The 20,667-nt window shown below is 45.4% G+C and overlaps 1 protein-coding gene across 3 annotated transcripts in view; it reads right to left on the reverse strand.

The window, feature by feature from the left end:
• Positions 1-20,667, reverse strand: part of si:ch211-207d6.2 (sickle tail protein) — a 179,196-nt gene that overhangs the window by 122,306 nt on the left and 36,223 nt on the right. For all 3 annotated transcript variants that reach the window (XM_034206392.1, XM_034206390.1, XM_034206389.1), the window contains exon 4: positions 11,409-11,493. In XM_034206392.1, the coding sequence (XP_034062283.1) occupies positions 11,409-11,493 (85 nt within the window). The remainder of the gene's footprint in view (positions 1-11,408; positions 11,494-20,667) is intronic.

Below are 20,667 nucleotides of genomic sequence, written 5' to 3' on the forward strand. Positions count from 1 at the left end.
GGGTACTCAAATACAAATCTTAAAGGTCCAAAATAAATGTTTCAATAAGACAAAGGTCCGTTTATTACGGTCATTCAAACTTTTAAACAATTGCAACAAGAGTCTTAACACGAGGTTGCAAAAACAAAAATAATCTGTATGCAGCAGTTTTCATTGTTATTGTGTATGTGCTTGACCCCTCAGAGTCGCAGTGTAAGAGCTGCACAGTTATGAATAAAGGCAGCTGCACCCTCTTTCATTCAGCATTCCCATTATTGCTTTATAAATGTATTCCCCCTTGTGTGTCCACTGAGGTTCGTCAGGCCCAACACATCTTCAACAAACTCCCCCTTTGCCTCATCATAAAAACTCACAAACACCAGCAACTGAGCATTGTCAGTGGTGTCAGTGGACTCACCCACAGCTAAGGAAATGCACTGTGCATTTTTTATTCCATCACAAAGCTGATTAATCAAATCACCAGCCAGTATTTATGTTCTTCTGGTTGCTGTGGAATCTGAGAGGGGATTTGTTTGATTTGACCTGTTATTTCCTCTTTTTGTTTGCCATCAACATGGTCTCCATCACTTCAATCATGCATTCTTTTATACTGCAGTTATTATCCAGTGGAAAGTCCTTACCTACTGGCCTAGTTCAATCAAAGTGGTTACTTTTTTTTGGCTGGGCAGTGTAGTTTTACACACCGTCTTATTTGACTTTCTCAGGACTTAAAACAGTTTTTTGGGGGCAGACCCCCTCAAAGAAAACAATATATTTACACACGTAAGGTCATCATCTTAATAGTTGTGTATCCGTGAGCAGAGCATCAAGTTGACATGTCTATTACAGCTGAATGCGGCGATTACCATTGTGTTCAGCAAAACGCCTCACAAACTTATTAAGAACTTATTGATTCAATGCTGAGTACAGCCAAACTGACAGTCTCTTCTCTGTCATTGTAGACCGCAAATACCTCATTCCTTCAGTGCTTGGGTCCGAATGCTTATCGTTTTGCGCCGTCCAGTTCAAAATGAAATCGCCGCCAATCGTATGTCCACGCTCGCGCCAGGACCGGGGGAGGGGTTACATGACGTGCATCTTGTGCTGCATTCACTTGCACTCGGACATTAGAGACTTTCTCTCATAAATGTCCGATGAGCCACAACTTTTCTTTCAAAACAAAGCTGCCAACTGGGGTGGCAGCTGGGGTGGCAAGGCCTATTTTTAGGGTGTCAGTTGCCACCCCGGTAGGTCAAACTAGGCTACTAGCCACAGTACAGATGGAACTAGATGAGCTGTTAACTCTCGCTCTGAATTATTTTTTTTTTATTCTCGCTCTGACTTAAACAGGTTGAAAGAGACACACACATTTTTCCCACCCGCATTCCGCGAAGACCCGCCCTACTGTGCCTCTGATTCGCAGATTGTTTGGGGGGAAAAAACGCTAACTGGATGCTGAATGTGATTGGACCAAAGCGTGGACACACACAGGTGGAACACAGTGGAACAGTCAGACATGCAGAGCGCTGTTTGCAGTGGACATAGCGGAGAATTTTGACTTGTTGCGAATGCGTTGTGGCGATGTCTCACATATAATACAGAGAGATAATACATATGAAAAGTATAATTTGCTCAGAGTCCTTAGACAGTGGTGGATCGGTCCGGATCCGGACCGGAGTCCGTAGTTTGAGGATGCCTGGACTAGAGCACTTAGTTGGCATACAGGGAACTGCTTTAGGCTGGTTTAGGTCATATCTATCTGAACGCTCTCAGTTTGTACGTGTCAACGATGAATCTTCCATTTCATTTAATTTCAAACCATTATTTATCCAGGTGTATCCCATTGAGATCATTGATTTCTTTTTCAAGGGAGACCTGCTCAAGTAGGTTCCACATGAAACATAAAAAAAAAAAATCATGCAAACCAAAGTTAGCCATGGAGTGCCACAGGGCTCAGTGCTCGGACCTATTTTGTTCACATTATATATGCTTCCGTTAGGCAATATTATAAGGAATCATTCTGTACATTTTCATTGTTATGCGGATGATACTCAACTATATTTATCCATCAAGCCTGATGAAACCAATCATCTAAATAAAATTCAAGACTGCCTCAAGGACTTAAAAACGTGGATGACCTTAAACTTTTTGATGTTAAACACGACCAAAAAAAGTTATTGTACTAGGCCCAAATAATCTACGAAACAAATTATCTAAAGATATACTAACTATGGATGGCATTAATTTGGCCTCCAGTGAGACTGTAAGGAATCTTGGTGTTATATTTGATCAGGATTTATCCTTTAACGCCCACATAAAATCAATTTCAAGGACCGCCTACTTCCATCTACGTAACATTGCAAAAATCAGGCATATATCTTGCCTCAAAACGATGCAGAGAAACTAGTCCATGCATTTGTTACTTCAAGGCTGGATTATTGTAACTCCTTATTATCAGGGTGTACCAAGAAGTCAGTTAAGTTGCTTCAGCTGATTCAAAATGCTGCAGCTCGTGTACAGAGTTAGGAAAAGGGACCACATTACTCCTGTTCTGGCTGCCTTATACTGGCTCCCTATAGAACACAGGATAGAATTTAAAATTCTTCTTCTCGCCTACAAAGCCCTTAATGGGCAGGCGCCATCTTACCTTAAAGAACTCATTATACCCTACTGTCCTACCAGGGCATTGCGTTCCAAGAATGCAGGGTTGTTGGTTGTTCCAGTCTCTAAAAGTACAATGGGAGCCAGAGCCTTTTCTTATCAAGCTCCACATTTGTGGAATCAGCTTCCAGTTTGTGTTCGGGTGGCAGACACCCTATCCGTTTTTAAGAGTGCGCTTAAGACCTTCCTTTTTGATAAAGCTTATAGTTAGGGCTGATTAGATTCAGCCCCTAGTTTTGCTGCTATAGGCTTAGTTTGTCGGGGGACATCTTACTTCTTCCTTCTCTCTGTCTATACCTGTGTACTCTCATTTTCCGATTAACCCAGCTTCCCCAAATTTCTTTTTGGTGTCTATATACGCCGGGATCCGGAGTCATGGCTGATCGTGTTGCTGTGGTCCTGTGTCCTGGATCGCGAGCCCTGGATCTTGAGTCGTGGCTGTGGTCCTGGATCATAGGTCCTGGATGGATATCCTCGTGGATTCATCTTCTTATTATAGACATATGCATTTCCAAACATTTGGACTACCTATGTTGCAAATGTATTATCTTTTACATTTACACACGGCATCTATTGCACGTCTGTCCGTCCTGGGAGAGGGATCCCTCCTCTGTTGCTCTCCCTGAGGTTTCTCCCATTTTTTCCTTTAAACTGTGGGGTTTTCTCCGGAAGTTTTTCCTTGTACGATGTGAGGGTCTAAGGACAGAGGGTGTCGTATTGTCATACTGATATTCTGTACAAACTGTGAAGTTCACCGAGACAAATGTAACATTTGTGATATTGGGCTATATAAATAAAAAATAAAAAAAGGAGGAAGGAGAGAAGTTTTTAGTTGGTAGACGGAAAAGCTCCATTTGGGAGAGAGCAGGAGACCAGTGCCACCTCCTCTGCCAGTGGGTCTGGGTGTATGGGAGAAGGAATATGCTGTGGAGAGAGCTGCTGGGGTGGATGTGTTGGATGGAGTAATCCAGGTCTCAGTGAGAGCAAGGAAATCCAGAGACTGCAGGGAGGCGTATAGCCAGAGATGAAGTCGGACTTAGGAACAGCTGACTGGCAGTTCCACAGGCCGCCTGAAACTAGATGTTGGATCTCAGTGGAGCATGTGGGATAGACGAGAGCAGGCTGGTTACAACAATTATGAGATGCACGGGGCCAGTGATAATTGCGAGAGGACACATGAACAGGAATGGAGAATATACACATGTCTTAGCAAGAGACAAAAAACATCAGAGATACTTCGCACAGTTAAAGTAGGATTTGCCTCCCTCGTGACTCCAACAGGACTCTATTGTCTTTGTCTGTCTGAAGCTGACGCTCCAGGAAAGTGCTGCCTAAAATTGACACCAGTCATGATTGCTGAGATGTCACAGCTGTGGGGCCACACCCCTTTAATTAGTTAACTCTCTGCAGCTGATGGGAAGCAATAGGAAATTGAAACTGGATCACTCCTGAGTTCTTAATGAAACTTTTTAGTGACAATAGTTTACAATTACATTAAACTCTAGCTAATAAAGTTATAGTCGATAAAGCCCTTAGTATTTTACAAATGTTTAAATCAAAGTTAACCCTAACAACCAGTTAGTTCAGTTTTAAGGTTTCTGTAAAAATAAATGTCCCAAATTTCTGCCTGAAAATACTTTAGCTGTTTTGAGATTAAAATCACAATTTTATATCAGATGAACTACAGAACATTTATACAGAGCACACTGAAACGGAGAAGTCTAAAAACAAAATGTTACTTATCACAGTTCTAGAAGTCAGCAGCTGTATCTTTATCTTAAATCGAGTTGCACACTGAAAATGTAGTGCTCAGAGTGAGAATGAAATACAGTTTCTGGGGGGGCTTGCCTCAGATCAGAACTGATAGGCGTCAATTTACAATTACATTAAACCCTAGCTAATCAAATTATGAGGTTAACCCTAATCCCCAATATATATCCTTTATTTAACCAGGTAAAAGACTCATAGAGATTAAAATCTCTTTTCCAAGAGTGACCTGGCCAAGAGGGGCAGCATGTACAAAGTTACAACAGATAAAACACAGACATGACAGGCAGACAAATACAGCTGTAAAACACAAATAAAATGGCACATTAGCCAGTCAATATGCGAAGTAAAACAAACTATTAAATATCATTCAAAACTGGCAACATTTAAAACGATTTTAGGATATACGAGCACTCACATCTACCAATGGTGTTGTGTTCTCTGTCCTTTAAAATGGACCTGAATTCCCCCATAGTGATTCAATCTGAGAGTTTCAGCTCCTTCTGTACATTGTTCTAAGCTGTGGGGGTAGCATATTTAAAAGCTGTTTTACCCAGTTTTGTTCTCACTGTAGGAACCAGCATCTGAATAAAATCTTGGGAGCGCAGGCCATACAGACTTTTTCTTTGACACATATATGTGCAACTGTTAAGAAATAGAACAGTAATCTGATTACATCTTTTTTTTAATAATACAGTTCCCTTTTTTGGATTCCGGATTACCTTCCTTAGATGTAATCCGTTACATCCCAAGCCTGTCTAAAGTAGTACTTTTGTCATGAAGTTTAGAAGGGTTCATTTGAGCTGATAGCCATGTGAAGCTGAATTTAAAATCACCCTGCTCATATATTCTTTCCACCTCTCTATGACAGTGTCTTAATTCTAAGTTCTGAGTTTATGTAGAACCTACTGCCCGCAAACACTCTTATAATAGTCGCTCTTCTTCATAAATCTGCAGAGATCTGCACTGCTACAGTAGATACTTAAACCTGGCAATAGCCATAGCCTTTGAATCCAAACAAATACAAAAGCTCTCACCCTGTCCCACCTTGTCGTCTTTTACATGTTAACTGCAGTCATTATACAGCAGGTATACAAATATATATATATATATTATATATATATATATATATATATATGCCTTGCTTTTTGTGTTAAGTTTAAATATAAAGTTTGGCTGTAAGCAGTGTACAGGATAACAATGATTTTCTATCCTTTTTTACTTTTCCATCAACATTAACAGTTGAACAACCATTGTTATTACCCCAACCAACCCTAAAATAATGTAATACAGCATAATATTAAATGTACCTTTGGTCAAAAGTTCTACAAATGTTACTTACGTCTGAACACAGTCAGTGGAGCAGCAGCCATGCAGAGAGGTGCACAGCAGCCTATGACTGCGCCTACAACATTGAAATCCATGTCTATATTTCAAAAGGGCGTTGATCTCTAAACCTGCACAGATCTGACATGTTATAACACATAAACTGCAAAGAGTCTGTCATAAAATGAAATAAAGCCTGCAGTGTAACGTCCAGACCAGTTACACAGGCTGTCATTCAAACCAATGACACAGATTCACAACAACAGATACTCCTTCCAACTTCAACTCACGCACACACACATTTTATTTTTCGGTAAAACACTTCAATCAGTTCCAGTGATTTGCAAATTACCACACACACCGGGGGACTTGGCATTTGAACCGAAGGGTCGCCTCCTGTCCCGATTGGACCAAACACAGAGCATGGACTGGTAGCTGGAGTGGTGCCAGTTCACCTCTTGGGCCCTGCCGAGGTGCCCTTGAGCAAGGCGCCGAACCCCTAACTGCTCTGGGCTCCGGTGAACTGGCTGCCCCTTCACTCCCCCTCTCCTATCCTGGATGTGGTTCTGTGCATGCTTGTGTATATCAACCAGTGTGTGTAATGTGAGTGATACAAATAATTTCCCGTTCTTCTTCACACCCACATTTGAGGGCCAGGAAACTAGTGTCTGGCACTTATTAAATACAGGCCGTGTCTCAATTCAGGCACTGCATCCTTCGGAGGACACAGTCTACACGGTCCACGAAGGATGCAGCCCACGTAGACCGGGTAGGCTGGACCGAGGTGGCCTACGAAATGAGACGGTCCAGCCTACGTAAATTATGTATAGCTGATGTAATTTAATCATATTATTTCATATTTAAAATAAGTTATAATTGTTCTGTACTAATAAAACTATGTTTTTTTTAAATGAACAAAAGCATGTTGTATAAATAGATTTTTAACAATATTACTTTTTTAATCTTATCTAGCTGTGGTTTATAACAGTTTATATTCTCCTTCTTCCCCTAAACCAGCCCAGATGATATCCTACCTACACCAGATCAGCAGCACCATGAACCCCTGCTCTGCTGAAATATACAATTAAACATTTTCTATGGCCTATGTTGTCACAGTCTGCTCCATCTTTCACCAGTAGTTTTCCATTCACCTGTCTCACCTGTTAACCACAACCACGTTTTTGCTCACTCTCTTTCTCTTCTGCACCCATTAGTCACACTGCCAGTATTTAAACCCTCACCCATTGCCGCGGGAAGTCATTTTGCTCAGGGGGTGCTGCCAAAAGTGGGGAGGTAGCCGCTTAAAAAAATAAAAAAAGGCGGTGCCGGGCCGGGCCCAGCTGTCAGCGATACGAGCCGCATACATTGTTTGTTAAAGGCGAGACACGGCAGGCAAAAACATCGTTTTTCATGCACTGGTCAATTTTGAGATGTTGTGCTATTTTGATTCCATAACATGTTTTCTTTCAGGCTTTTGGAAGGAAAACGTACAAAATACACATTTAAATGTTCATTTTACTATAGTTTGTCTATTTGCGTCTGTATATTTCTCCTAAATTCACCAAAAGTTAGCATTCTAATGTAACATAAAGTACCGCGATCGCTGTTTGCACAATGTCATCGTTGGAAAGCTCCGTCTCTCCTGCACAATCTCATCGGATCCAAATATGGTCATTTCCTTTGTATCAGCAACCAATCGTGAAAGTACAAAAGGGTCTTAAACCAAGAAACGAAATCTCATTGGCTGGTGTCAACTTCTGACAACGTGATTCGTTCAGATGCGTCACGTGATGTGCTAAAACACTTCCTGGTTAGCTTTCCGCTAGAAATTTAGATCTCCAAATGGCAAAAAAAAACGGCGAAAAAAACGTTCACAGAGAAGACAACAACAATTGTCACTTGCACGAAGCAAGGTTATACAAAAAACAAATGACCCCGAACATGAAATACCTTCACGGAGTGCGTCGAGGCGCAAGCTGTCATCCAAAGAACAGGAGGGTTTAGCTAGCGCCTCACTGCAATCTTTAAAGGTAGTTTTCTCAAAATGAGTTTTTTCTCCTACTCTGAGTTCGAAATGTCAACTTCAGTTGCGCTTACATACACCAAACCTTCCAGTTATATTCCTATCAATATTATGAAGGCTTTTACAGAAGGGTTTGTTCATATATCATTCATAGCCTGAATTATATAAGATGTTATACCTAGAAACATGGCGAAAATTGATATTTTAGGGCTGTTGACAGTATTTTCTGATTTATGGAGTGATAAAAAGAGATATCCAAAATCCCTTAAGTAAAAGCCTTAGATACTAATATGACTACAAAATGAAACGAGAATTTTGAACCTGGCTTTATCCAAAGTTCAAATTTCGGTTCCTGAAATGTGTTAAAATATGCGCAAATTTAATGAGATAATGGATCATTTGCATATTCAGAAAACTTATAATATAAGAAACAATTGCCTTATTGTAGGTAATTAACTGGATAAATTACCCTATTCACCTGGGGTGTCTCGCCTTAACTTTAATAAACCATTATAGACCTTAGCAACAGCTGCACATGCCCACATGCTAACTATGGGTCTTACAAACCTACATAACATAACAAATAGTCAGAAAATATTATTTACAATATTAATAAAACTATGAATTCAATTTTAACTGATTGACAAGGCAAAACACTGCACAGCGGCAGCAGCATTAAAGGAAACATCGTCTTACCTTGTGTTGGGGCTTCACAAAACTCCAAATGTAGCCTGGGGTGGCACTAATGAAGACCCTCATTAGAGCAGATACATCCACATTGTCCAAAATGTTACTATGGACATGCATTAAAGTCAGATGTGTCAGTCTCTTCTGTGTCATATTACTCTACTTGTAGAGGTGGTGGGCTGAGGAGTAGCTGGTGGTCCACTCTTTTTATTGCGTTGTTTGTTGGAGAACAAAATCCAAAATCCTTTTTTGCGCCATTCTAGAAAGTTGTCACTCTGCAGTGTGTGTGTCGCGTCAATTACGTCACTCTCCCAAGACCTACGACCTAGAATAGATGACTCGGATTTTATTTATTTGGAAAATAAATTCAAGCCACCTGATATATACAAATATATACTATGACTATTATATGCTACTGTATACAGCTAATTTTATTTTAAGTAAAATCATAACTATTTTATGTAGTTTAATCATTTTTATTTAGGTGGTCACTCAGTTTTTCAAATGTACACCACTCGCCAACAGGGGGTGCTGCAGCACCCCCAGCACCCCTACTTCCCGCGGCTATGCCCTCATCAGACACACACCCGTTGCCAGATCGTACTTTGCCTTCATGCTAGTCTTTCACGCGTTTGTTACCAGATTGCCTACCCGGTTCCGACCCTGCCTGTCCCCGACCTGCCTGCTCTGCCTGTTCCCTGATCCTGCCTGTCCTTGGACTATCCTGCCTTGCCTGCTGTCTGACCCTGCCTGTACCTACCTCGCCTGCTCCCTGACCCTCTGCCCGGCCCTGACTCACCTTCTGCCTGCTGTCCTCGGGTTTGCTTGCCTGCACGTCATCCGGCTGTTACTGTTCTGCTGGTATCCCTCTGCTCTGGTAATACCAATAAAGTATATTACCAATACTTTTTGGTTTCTCGAGTGCTGCATTTGGGTCCTTCATCAGATTGTGACAGAACGATCTGGCCATTGCAGTTTTTATTGACTCTGGTTCGGAAGCGAGTATTATGGACGAAGAGCTTATGCTGCAGTTGGGGATAGACCGGGTTCCCTTATCTCGCCCAGTTCCAGCCAGCACCTTAGATGGTCACCTGCTGGGGACAGTGACTCATCAGACTACCCATTCACATGCTCCTGTCCGGGAACCATCATGAAACTATTCAGTTTCCGGTCTCCACATATCCCGCTTATCCTGGGTTACCCATGGCTCCTCCGCCACAACCCTAACATTGACTGGGAGACGGGAGCCATTTTGGTGTGGAGCCCTTCTTGTCATTAGATCTGTCTGAAACAGGCTGCCGCGCCTCAGCGTTCGGTGAACCCCAGCCGAGTTCAGGATGTTACATATCTGGACTTCAAGGAAGTATTCAGCAAGACGAAGGCTACTTCCCTACCACCACACCGGCCTTACGACTGTGCCATTGACCTGCATCCCGGCACAAGCCCTCCCAGGGGTCGATTGTACTCCCTGTCTGCTCCGGAAAGGGTTGCCATGGAGACTTATATCAATAACTCTCTGGCGGCTGGGATTATTCGCACTTCCTCATCACCCGCTGGAGCGGGATTCTTCTTTGTGGAGAAGAAAGACAAGACCCCAAGGCCCTGTATCGACTTTCGGGGCCTTAATGACATTACTATAAAGAATCGATACCCACTGCCTCGTATCTCCTCTGCATTCGAGTTGCTGCAGGGAGCAACCATATTCATTAAGCTGGACTTGCGTAACGCAAACTACTTGGTACGTATTCACGAGGGGGATGAGTGGAAGACCACCTTCAACACCACCTCGGGGCACTACGAGTATCTGGTGATGCCTTTTGGACTTACCAACGCCCCTGCAGTATTCCAGGCGTTGGTAAATGACGTGCTCCGAGACATGTTGGACCGGCACGTATTTATTTACTTGGATGACATCCTGATCTTTTCCAAGACTCAGAAAGAACACGTGCATGTGCAGTTAAAATGGCTATCAGACACATGTCTGTGTGTATATAGAGCATATAGCTGCCAAAACTCAGCAGTCAGGACACAGTCAGCCTAGCTGAGCATGAACACTGGAAACAAGGGAACAGCCAGCATGGCTAAGCTCCAAAGAAAACATACCAACGCCCACACAACTACCCAGTTGTACCTTCTTTGATTCATCTGTAAACAAACTGAATTTTATGTATCATAATGTTTGGTTATATAGAGGTTACTGGGCTGATTATTTTATTCTAAAGCCAATAACATTATTTCCACATACAATAAAATCAGCAACTTTAATTCAAAGACCAAAAGTTCAGCAAACCAAATCAAACAGGAATATTTCATGATGAAAATGATGTTCATTTTGTTTGGATTAGATGACTTAGCTCAATACAGAGAAAACAGTGTGTTGATGTATGTGTGTTTGTGGATGAGTGTGTGTATGTGTGATCTCTATGAGCAGAACAGGATCCACAGGTCTTGTCTTCTGATGCCATCGGCAACAAAAAGAAGAATTGTGTTTTTTACAGTACAGCTGTTTTAGCCCTAAGAGAAGACTTTTGCAATTGGTTATGGGAAAGTGTTAGATATAATTAAGCCACTTCTGTCATTTGTTGCAGAGCAATAACTTTAGTAAGAGCTGGTTCAACGTTCTTAGATCGCAATGACACTGTGTGATGAGTAGGGGTCGACACAGGCTCAGTACTTTCCCGAAACTAAGCAAAGTGAGATTTTAAAGGGCTACATCTTAGTTATATCCAGCCATTTATTACAGCACAAACACACACATGGATACATTCATTTTAAATACCGAACTGTTGTATATGACTTATTGGTTTGCATTCCTAAATAAACACATAGATTTTCTGCTTTAAAAGGCTAATTTCTCCTAAAAGTGCATTTCTGAAACCCACCTGAAAGCAGTTGATCTAAATATAGTCTTTCCATCAACACTGCAGGACACAATGAAACATATTAAGGGGGGGGGACGACTCACCTTCCCCTCAGGCCTGGCATGGCGGTTGAACACATGTGCAGGGTCCTTGTGATACACCTTTAAACAGGAGTGGGATGTGATGTTCCTAGAAGCCAACAGAACACACACAGTGAAGTTTAATGTGAGTTAGAAGTCCTACAGAGTCACTAAATGGTCAGGACACAAAAATGTTATGAAGAATCAACATCCAAACGCTACTGGTGTGATCCCATCACAAGATGATGAGTAAGATGGCGCCGTGTGCAGACGCAGCGGCCCCTCGCGCTCCTGATTTTTAGTGTTTTTAATGTTTCCTCGTCATGTTTGTTGTCATGAGTAGACAGTACAGCTGTGAGTTCTTGCTGGACAAAAAAACAACAACGACCCACACTCTGGATGCTACGCTTGCAGAGGAACTTAGCGGCCTTGGACTACTCTGCCGACCTCGCCCTCGAGCGCTGCCTCCCAGCTGGAAAGGAGACGCCGCCGTGAGAGGAAGCGGAACAGGGGTCAGCACGGAGACATCCCACACAGGTCCGCTATTCTGAGCATGCTAATGGCTAATGTACGCACTATGGACAATACAATTGACAATATAAGACTTTTGAGGTTGACCCAGAGTGAGGTGAGGGAATGCTGTGTGTACGTTTTCACAGAAACATGGCTTAACGATAACATAATGGACTCTGCCATTCAGCTGGACGGGCTAACATGCTAGCAAGCGGACAGAGCTACGGAAGACTCGCGGCGGCGGTGTTATTGTTAACATCAGTGACGCTTGGAGCCGGGACGCTTTCTACCTCCTGAGGGAGTTTATAGCCATCCTGGTGGTAGCTGTTTACATCCCCTCCAGTTCCAGCAACAAGGACAGAGAGGCAGCCCTCTGTGAGCTGTACAGGGCCATCTCTGAGCAGCAGACAGCACACCCAGACGGCCTTCATGGGGACTTCAACCATGCTAACCTGAAAACGATAGTTACGGCTGTAACTACGGTTCTATGAGTCCCGGATGAGTATCCGGTGCTTTAGCACTGGATATGTCCATCACGCGCATGCGCAGCTCGAGTACCAATAACAACAAAGTCACCTGTGACCCACGTGACACCGGCTATATCAGCCGGTGTCGTCAGAGGATCTGTTCCCAGAATCTTCTCGCGAGCACACAAGAATTCTGAGTGACAGGATACTCTGGCGGTCATCCAGGACTCATAGAACCGTAGTTACAGCCGTAACTATCGTTCTATTTCGTCCCTACTGACCGCCAGAGGCGGTGCTTTAGCACTGGATGACCTATACCAACCATGTCATGAAGAATCCAAGCACTTACTCACCTAGCTGGAAGCAGCGGAGCTTGGCCACAGGACCACACCCAGAGGGTGAGGAGTGGCTACATTGACCCGGTAGAACCTGGAGAATGTGCCAGAAGACGACCATGACGCCGCGGCGCAGATGGTCTCCAGGGGCACCCCTCTTAGGGCAGCCCATGATGTTGAGATGCTTCTTGTAGAGTGGCATCTGGCCCCTGATGGCGGGGGGCGGCCACTGGCCCCATAGGCATATATGATGGTATCAACCACCCAGTGGGACAGCCGCTGTTTCGAGAGAGCACGACCCTTCCTAGTGCCGCCATGGCAAACGAAGAGCTACTCTGACTGCCGTATACAGGCCGTAGCATCAATATACGCCCTCAGGGCACGCACAGGGCACAGCAACTCAGGTGTGCCGCTCTCCTGTGGAATGTTAATGCGTGCCAGCTGGATAGGCCGATTGGAGTGGGCTAGTGGAAGCACCTTGGGCAGGAACGCCACATTCGGCCAGAGGGTGACACCCGAGCCATCGGAGTTCCACCTCAGGCATGTACTGCTTACGGAGAGGGCATGAAGCTCTCCGACTCGCTTCCCTGAGGTTATGGCAAGCAGAAATTCTGCCTTCAGGGACAGCCACTTAAGCCCGACCTGGGCCAGGGGCTCAAAGGGAGGAGATGATAGGGCATCCAGCACTAGGGGCAGGTCCCAAGCCGGGGCCCTTGGGGTGCTAGGGGGACGCTGCCGTAGAGCCCCTCTTAGAAAGAGGGACACCAACCTGTGGCGCCCCACTGTGGCGCCATCGACTCCGACATGTCGGGCAGAGATAGCAGCCATATACACCTTCAAAGTGGAGTGAGAACGTCCACTGTCCAGAAGGGACTGCAGGAACTCTAAAATGGTGGCCACGGAGCAATGTCCCGGATTCTCAGCCTTACTCACACACCAGTGGGAGAAGAGCTTCCATTTGCACTCATACTGTGCCCGAGTGGATGGAGCTCTGGCATTCAGGATAGTTTCCCTGACAGATGCCGTGACACCGCTCAACAGTGGGTTGGGCCCTGCAGAGGCCATACCCAGAGCTGAAGGCGGTGAGGGTCGGGATGCCAAATCTGACCCTTGAGCTGTGACAGAAGGTCCTTCCTGTCGGGGAGACGCCAAGGTGGGCTGCAGCAGAGACTGCGCAGCAGTGGGAACCAGACTCTCCCCGGCCAGCGGGGGGCGACCAGAAGGAGCCTGTGCCCCTGAGTAAGGACCCTCTGAAGCGTCTGCAGTATCAGAGGCAGCGGCGGGAAGGCATACAGGAGAGTGTCCGGCCAGTCGTGCGCCAGGGCATCCTGACCCAACGGGCTGGTCACCTCCGTCCAGGAGAACCAGAGGGGGCAGTGCCTCGACTCTTCCGAGGCAAAGAGGTTCACCTCGGCCCTGCCGAAAAGGCTCCAAATTGTCTCCACCACCTCTGGGTGAAGCCTCCACTCCCCCGGTGGAGGCTTGCGCCGTGAGAGGAAATCTGCGACCTGATTCAGGTCTCCTGGCAGAAAGACTGCCCGCAGACTGGCGAGGCGGGGGAGCGCCCAAGGCAAGAGGCTCTGTGAAACGCGGAGCAGTTGTGCGGACCTGGTGCCCCCCTGGTGGTTGATTTGGGCAACGGCGGACATGTTGTCCGAACGAACGAGCACATGCCTGCCCGCCAGTTGGGGTAAAAAGTGCATGAGTGCGAGCAACACCGCCTGAAGCTCTAGTACATTGATATGGCGTGCACCTTCCTGGGCAGACCACTGACCCTGCACAGTCCTGCCATGCCACACCACACCCCACCCTGAGAGACACGCATCCACAGTGACAGTCTCCCGGCGGGATGGGATGGCGCCCATGGGCACACCCATCAGAATATAGGCCCTGTCCCTCCAGCGGGACAGAGAGTGGAGGCACCGCTGAGACACCCTGACTCTCTTGTGCCTGTGCCGCTTGGCGTCCAAGTGAAAGTTGTTCAGCCACATCTGCATGGGGCGCCAGGGCCGTACGAATAATGGCCGCCATGGAGTCATCCTCCACGCCCTGCAGAGACCCCTGAGCAGAGGAGAGGGAAGCCTCCTCGAGCGGGACCTCGTCCTCCGTCTCTTCATTGAAGAGGTTAGCCGAAGCCGCTAGCGACAAGGCATCCTCATACAGAGGTGCGTCAACCGAAGGAGGGGCGGCAACCGAAGGAGGGGCAGGCGGCACTAGCAGCCCCTATACCGGGCCCTGGCTGAAGGGCCAAGAGGAGCGACTTCATCGTGTCCATGTCGGTAGCTCGCTGATCCACTTTAGAGGACAGCCTGTTTCTAGTCCTCCTATTGGGGGGTGCACCCATGGCCATCGCTCCCTCAAGTTGCCGGGGATGGCCGAACTGATCTGGAGGAGGATGTGACCAGGAGAGGTGTCCGTTGGCTGCCGCCAGACGTTCCACCTCAGTGATTCTAGCCACTCTGAGTGCCCGGGGCATGTAGCTACAGTTCATGCAGGCACCTACCGTGAGAGCCTCCCTTAGATGCTCGAGGCCGAGGCAAGAGGGGCAGCGGTCGTGGCCGTCCTCGGGCTCAAGAGAAGCCATACAGGCGCTACATGAATGAGCCATTCTGTAGGTAGCCAGATGCAGAGTAGCCGGGAGCGAGTGCGGGAACACAGCCTTCACCCGCTACCTGCTTAACGGAAAGAGTAGAGCCGCGCCGCTACTCGCCAAACCAAAAGAGGGATGTAATTACACCCACGTTACCGGCAGAGGGAGCGGGAGCGAGAGCACTGCCTTCACCTAGCTGGATTAATAACTAAGGCAGTTTACCAGGAGCGGGGGCGAGAACACTGCCTTCACTGGTTGAGCTAGAGGCGAGTGCCAGATGCAGCGTAACCGGGTGCGGGTGCGGGAACACAGCCTTCACCAGCTACCTGCTTAACGGAACCCAGGCAGTTTAGCGTCTACCAGGAGCGGGGGCGAGAACACTGCCTTCACTGGTTAAATTAAGACGAATGCCAGATGCAGCGTAACCGGGAGCGGGTGCGGGAATACAGTCTTCACCAGCTACCTGTTTAACGGAAAAAACAAGGCAGTTTAGCGTCTACCAGGAGCGGGGGCGAGAACACTGCCTTCACTGGTTAAATTAAAGACGAATGCCAGACGCAGCGTAACCGGGAGCGGGTGCGGGAACACAGCCTTCACCAGCTACCTGCTTAACGGAATAAACAAGGCAGTTTAGCGTCTACCAGGAGCGGGGGCGAGAACACTGCCTTCACTGGTTAAATTAAAGACGAATGCCAGATGCAGCGTAACCGGGAGCGGGTGCGGGAACACAGCCTTCACCAGCTACCTGCTGAACGGGAAGAGTAGAGCGGTGCTGCTACTCGCCGAACAGAAAAAGGCATGTAGCTACACCCACGTTGCCGGCAGAGGGAGCGGGAGCGAGAGCACTGCCTTCACCTAGCTGGGTAACTTCTAAAGAAAAAACAGCACAGGAAACTCCGGTGCTTAACCCGGCGTCAGCCGAGTGGCTGCAGCCGCTACTGCTAACTAGCCAAACAAGAAACACAGCTCAATGCTAATGAATTTTGGCACAACGCCGCGGCCAGAACAAGTACAGCAAGGGCAACTCCTGGGAGAGGGAGCGGAAATACCTCCGTCACCAAAAAAGTTCAAGCCCAAAAGCAAACAGACAGTAATCAGGACAACTAGGCTGGGAGAGGGAGCGGAGACACTGCCATCACCAACCAAGCCGACACCAACCTGTCCGAACGAAGTCTCTGCGCAGCCAGCCACAGCTTCTGGAGGACGGGTAAGCCCGCGGCCCCGACTGGATGAGTCGCGAAGCTGCACGCAGCCAGCTGTTTGCAGAGAATCCTTGACAAATGTTCCAACCGAACGAACGCTGTAGGCTACAAAAATGTAGCCAAGGTACTCTCGCGCAGCGAGAAGATGAAAGGAACAGATCCTCTGACGACACTGGCTGATATAGCCGGTGTCACGTGGGTCACAGGTGACTTTGTTGTTATTGGTACTCGAGCTGCGCATGCGCGCGATGGACATATCCAGTGCTAAAAGCACCGCCTCTGGCGGTCAGTAGGGACGAAATAGAACCATCATGCCTAAAATATATCTACTTTACTTGGGCCGGCCGCCCAGGTATATTAACGGCTGCCATAGTATATTTCGTGACCCATATAGGTTTTTATTTTATTTTATTTTGTATTATTTATTTTTTTAACCGTCCGCGAGCATGATGCCATCTGCGATCGATTAACTAGTGGACAATTATCCCTCGCTCTACGACTCCTGTACCTGTTCGCTCTGCTATCGTGTGAAGGGTCTGCTAACAAGCGACCAACAGAAGGGGAGACCTTACGAGAAACAGAGACGACGATGTAAACATCGTTTTTTACAGAGCAGTGTGTGTGCATCAGAACAGTGTGTGTATGCATTAGAGCAGTAGCAGATGGTAAACTGCTCAAAATGACGGCTAAATACATATCCAAGTCACATTTTCAATAAGAGTTTAGAGCAAGGTGTGTGCTCCGAGATCTGGAAGGAAGCCAAGGTTATCCCATTACCCAAGGATAAAAGAAAAACCTTTGCTGGTACTACTAATACTAATACTAATAACATAATGAGTCATTTTACTTTCAGATGATAATACTTTTCACTTGGGCAATTGACCATTTTGAATGCAGGACATTTACTTCTAACACGTATTTTTACCTAGGTAAATAATCGGAATACTTCTTCCACCTCTGATTTTAACCTGTCACTGTTTTTAAAACTTTAATTAAATGTTTGATATTTCCAGAGACCCTTTCAGACCGGCAATGCTGCCCTGCATGTAATTCCAATTGTCCATCGGAATGTGACAAAAGTCAAAAGTCTCCCATCCCCCATGGGAGACTTTTGTCACATTCCGATGGGCAATTATTTGAAAAAAAGAGAGTCCGCAACATAGGCTACTATCTCTTGTTAACAGAGGGGGGATGGTAGAGCTTCGTCACACCGATGATGGCCGACAGACCCTTTCAGGGTTGATGAATAGTGGATAGGAGAATTCAAAAGGATTTAGGAGAAGAGACTGCAGTGCTTTGAGAATCCGACTGCACTTACACTATCGACGTATTTATGATGCACCAGCGGATGTCATTTTGTGCGTCTGCTGCTGTGGGGAAACTACAGTTTTCTATACAGCGGCCTACATTGATGTATAATAAGAACAACAACTACTGTAAACCCAGCGCCGTATTCTATCGGGCCATAAATGGAATTATGCTGTCAGTTTTCAGATAAAGCCACGATTCACAATTCTTCTGTATTCTACAATATAGTTATTTTCACCTCCCGTATTGCTTTCAGCCCACCACACCAGCTTTTATGGAGAAAATAAGGGTACCACTTTATAATAAGACTACCCTTATAAAGGGTTTACGAATAGTTTGTAATTCATTTATTAATTAGGTTGTGAACACTTTATAAATCATTAATAAGCTTTTATAAGACATGAGATAAACAGGGCAACTGTGACCGGTTGCTTGCCAAATAGTGAGCCCACATTTATCTGTACTGCTAAGCCTTATTAGAAATGGTAGTAACTCATTAATAAATGGGAATGTGTTTTACACTTTACAATAAGGCTCCCTTTTGGCAGTTATAAATGTTAGTAACTCGTAAATAAATTATCATAAAGAGATGCCAAGAAAAATCAAGATGGAAGGGGGGAATCAACTCAGTTACCAAGATACCAAGATACCAAGATACTGTTACCAACAGATACCAAGGATGCTGGCTGATGAAGAAGACGAAGTAAGCTAGTGCCAATATAAGGCTTAGTCATCTTGCCAAATAGTGCGCCTGTGTTGATGTATGTTAGAACTGGTTTATAAATGGTTCTTAATGATTAATAAAGTGTTTACAACCTAATTAATAACCTAATTCCATTCCACCTACTGTGTGTGTGTGAGGAGTCAGCTGTTTATTTCATATGAGTTCAATTGTGGCAGCGTCCATCACTGCTCTCCCTGGTTGCAATACACAAAGACAGCTAACTGTAAGTTTGTCACTCAGAGGGGGGGTGGTAATATTAATATTTATTATAGGCTACTGTATTGGTGCCGGTGTGTTAAGACCAGAGATGGGGTCGTTACTAAAAAAAAGTAATATATTACATATTACATATTACTTTTTAAAAAAGTAATATATTACACTACTTCGTTACTCTCTACATAAAGTAACTCGTTACTTTACTCGTTACTTTACTCGCAGGGCCGGCCCGCCCCTCCCTACAGGCAGATCACGCAGACAGCTAAAGTTTCAAATGTTCTCTTTAGTTCAGTTTCCATTGTCGCGTAAGACTGATCCAGATAGCTCCTGAATGTTCTCCTATCTGACCGTGGTTGTCCTCTGTCTCCTGCTATCTGTATTTTGCGCAGTATATCTCTGAACGATGGTGATTCCACTGTGCAAATGGGCTACATTTCCTCTACTATGAAGGATGCTACAAGCCTGTCCATCTCTGCTTTGGTTACCGGTCCTCCAAATTCTAATTGTTGTTGTTTCGGGGTCGGTGGCGGCGCACTCACAACATCCTCACTCTGGGTTCGGGGGTCCTTAGCTATTAGCTTCACCTTAGCATGTGTTCTTTGCAGGTGTTTGTTGAGGTTTGACGTGGTGTTTACCACAGTAACGCGTTACTTTGTAAAAACAAAACGGTCTGATTTTAACATTGCAAAACAATGAACTCAATGTGTGATTGTTATAGTATTAATATTAAACACTAATAATACAGTAAACTATTAACAATAGTGTAATATTATAGCCCGTTTGCCCATGGTGAGATGACAAGGCTTCATTAAAAATAAACCTCTTTTTAGTGCATTACTGAGTTTGGGCAAGTTAATAACGTTTTAATGAAGTTGACTACAGTATATTCATATTTGTCAGTGGTTTCATGTCAATTCGGCGAACATAAACATAAATGATCGTGAAGTTGATGATTAAATTAGGATTAAAAATCGGTAGTGAGAGCCGTGCTGCATTTCCTCCCGTCGGATGTGATATAAAAACAAACCAATTATTTTTGTAGTTGTAAACTCACGTGGATTAAACCACATTTATTAGTGCTTTCATGTCAATTCGGCGAACATATGATACATTAAATGATCGTGAGGATGATGAACATGGTGATGTTTTGTAAATGATTACGTCTCTTATTTAGCACAGAATATGATCCTATCCGTGACATATGGATCCTAACAAAGATCCGCTATATCAGATATCTCTACTGTAGATCTGTCAGCTGTTTATTTCAGATTAGTTCCAGTGGCAGCTTTTTAATCACTGCTCCCCCTGGTGGATCCATGATACATTGCAGCTGGTTTCATTATAATTTCATTTATTTATCAAGGGGGCGTATCAAGTTATCCGGGGGGTTTCCTTTCAGCGAGGGCCCACCCCGTGACGACCACGGGCCCACATCAGTAGGGGCATCCGAAATGAGGTGCTACATCTGTATGTGGTGGATGGAGAGCTACCTGACTACGAGAAGGCAGCGAGTCTTTTTCAATGGGAGCTTTTCTCAAAGTAAGGTGTTGCAGTGTGGGGTCCCGCAGGGAATTTCGCTTGGGCATTTGTTGTATTCAATATTCACAAATGACCTTCCTTACAATCAATCAATCAACAACTTTATTAATCCTGCAAGGGGCAATTGGTTATGAGCTGCAGCTTATGTCATGTACACAGGCAGGAACATACAACATACATTCATTTTCCCCCTCTCATATTCAGTGTGGACGGATTGAGACAGCATGGTGTCCAGAGAGCTGCAGAGACTTCAGGGAGAAACCTCCGTGTGATGGACGGATTGAGACAGCATGGTGTCCAGAGAGCTGCAGAGACTTCAGGGAGAAACCTCCGTGTGATGGACGGATTGAGACAGCATGGTGTCTAGAGAGCTGCAGAGACTTCAGAGA

This window comes from Gymnodraco acuticeps, unplaced genomic scaffold (assembly GCF_902827175.1).
Source record: "Gymnodraco acuticeps unplaced genomic scaffold, fGymAcu1.1, whole genome shotgun sequence".
Classification (NCBI taxonomy): Eukaryota; Metazoa; Chordata; class Actinopteri; order Perciformes; family Bathydraconidae; genus Gymnodraco; species Gymnodraco acuticeps.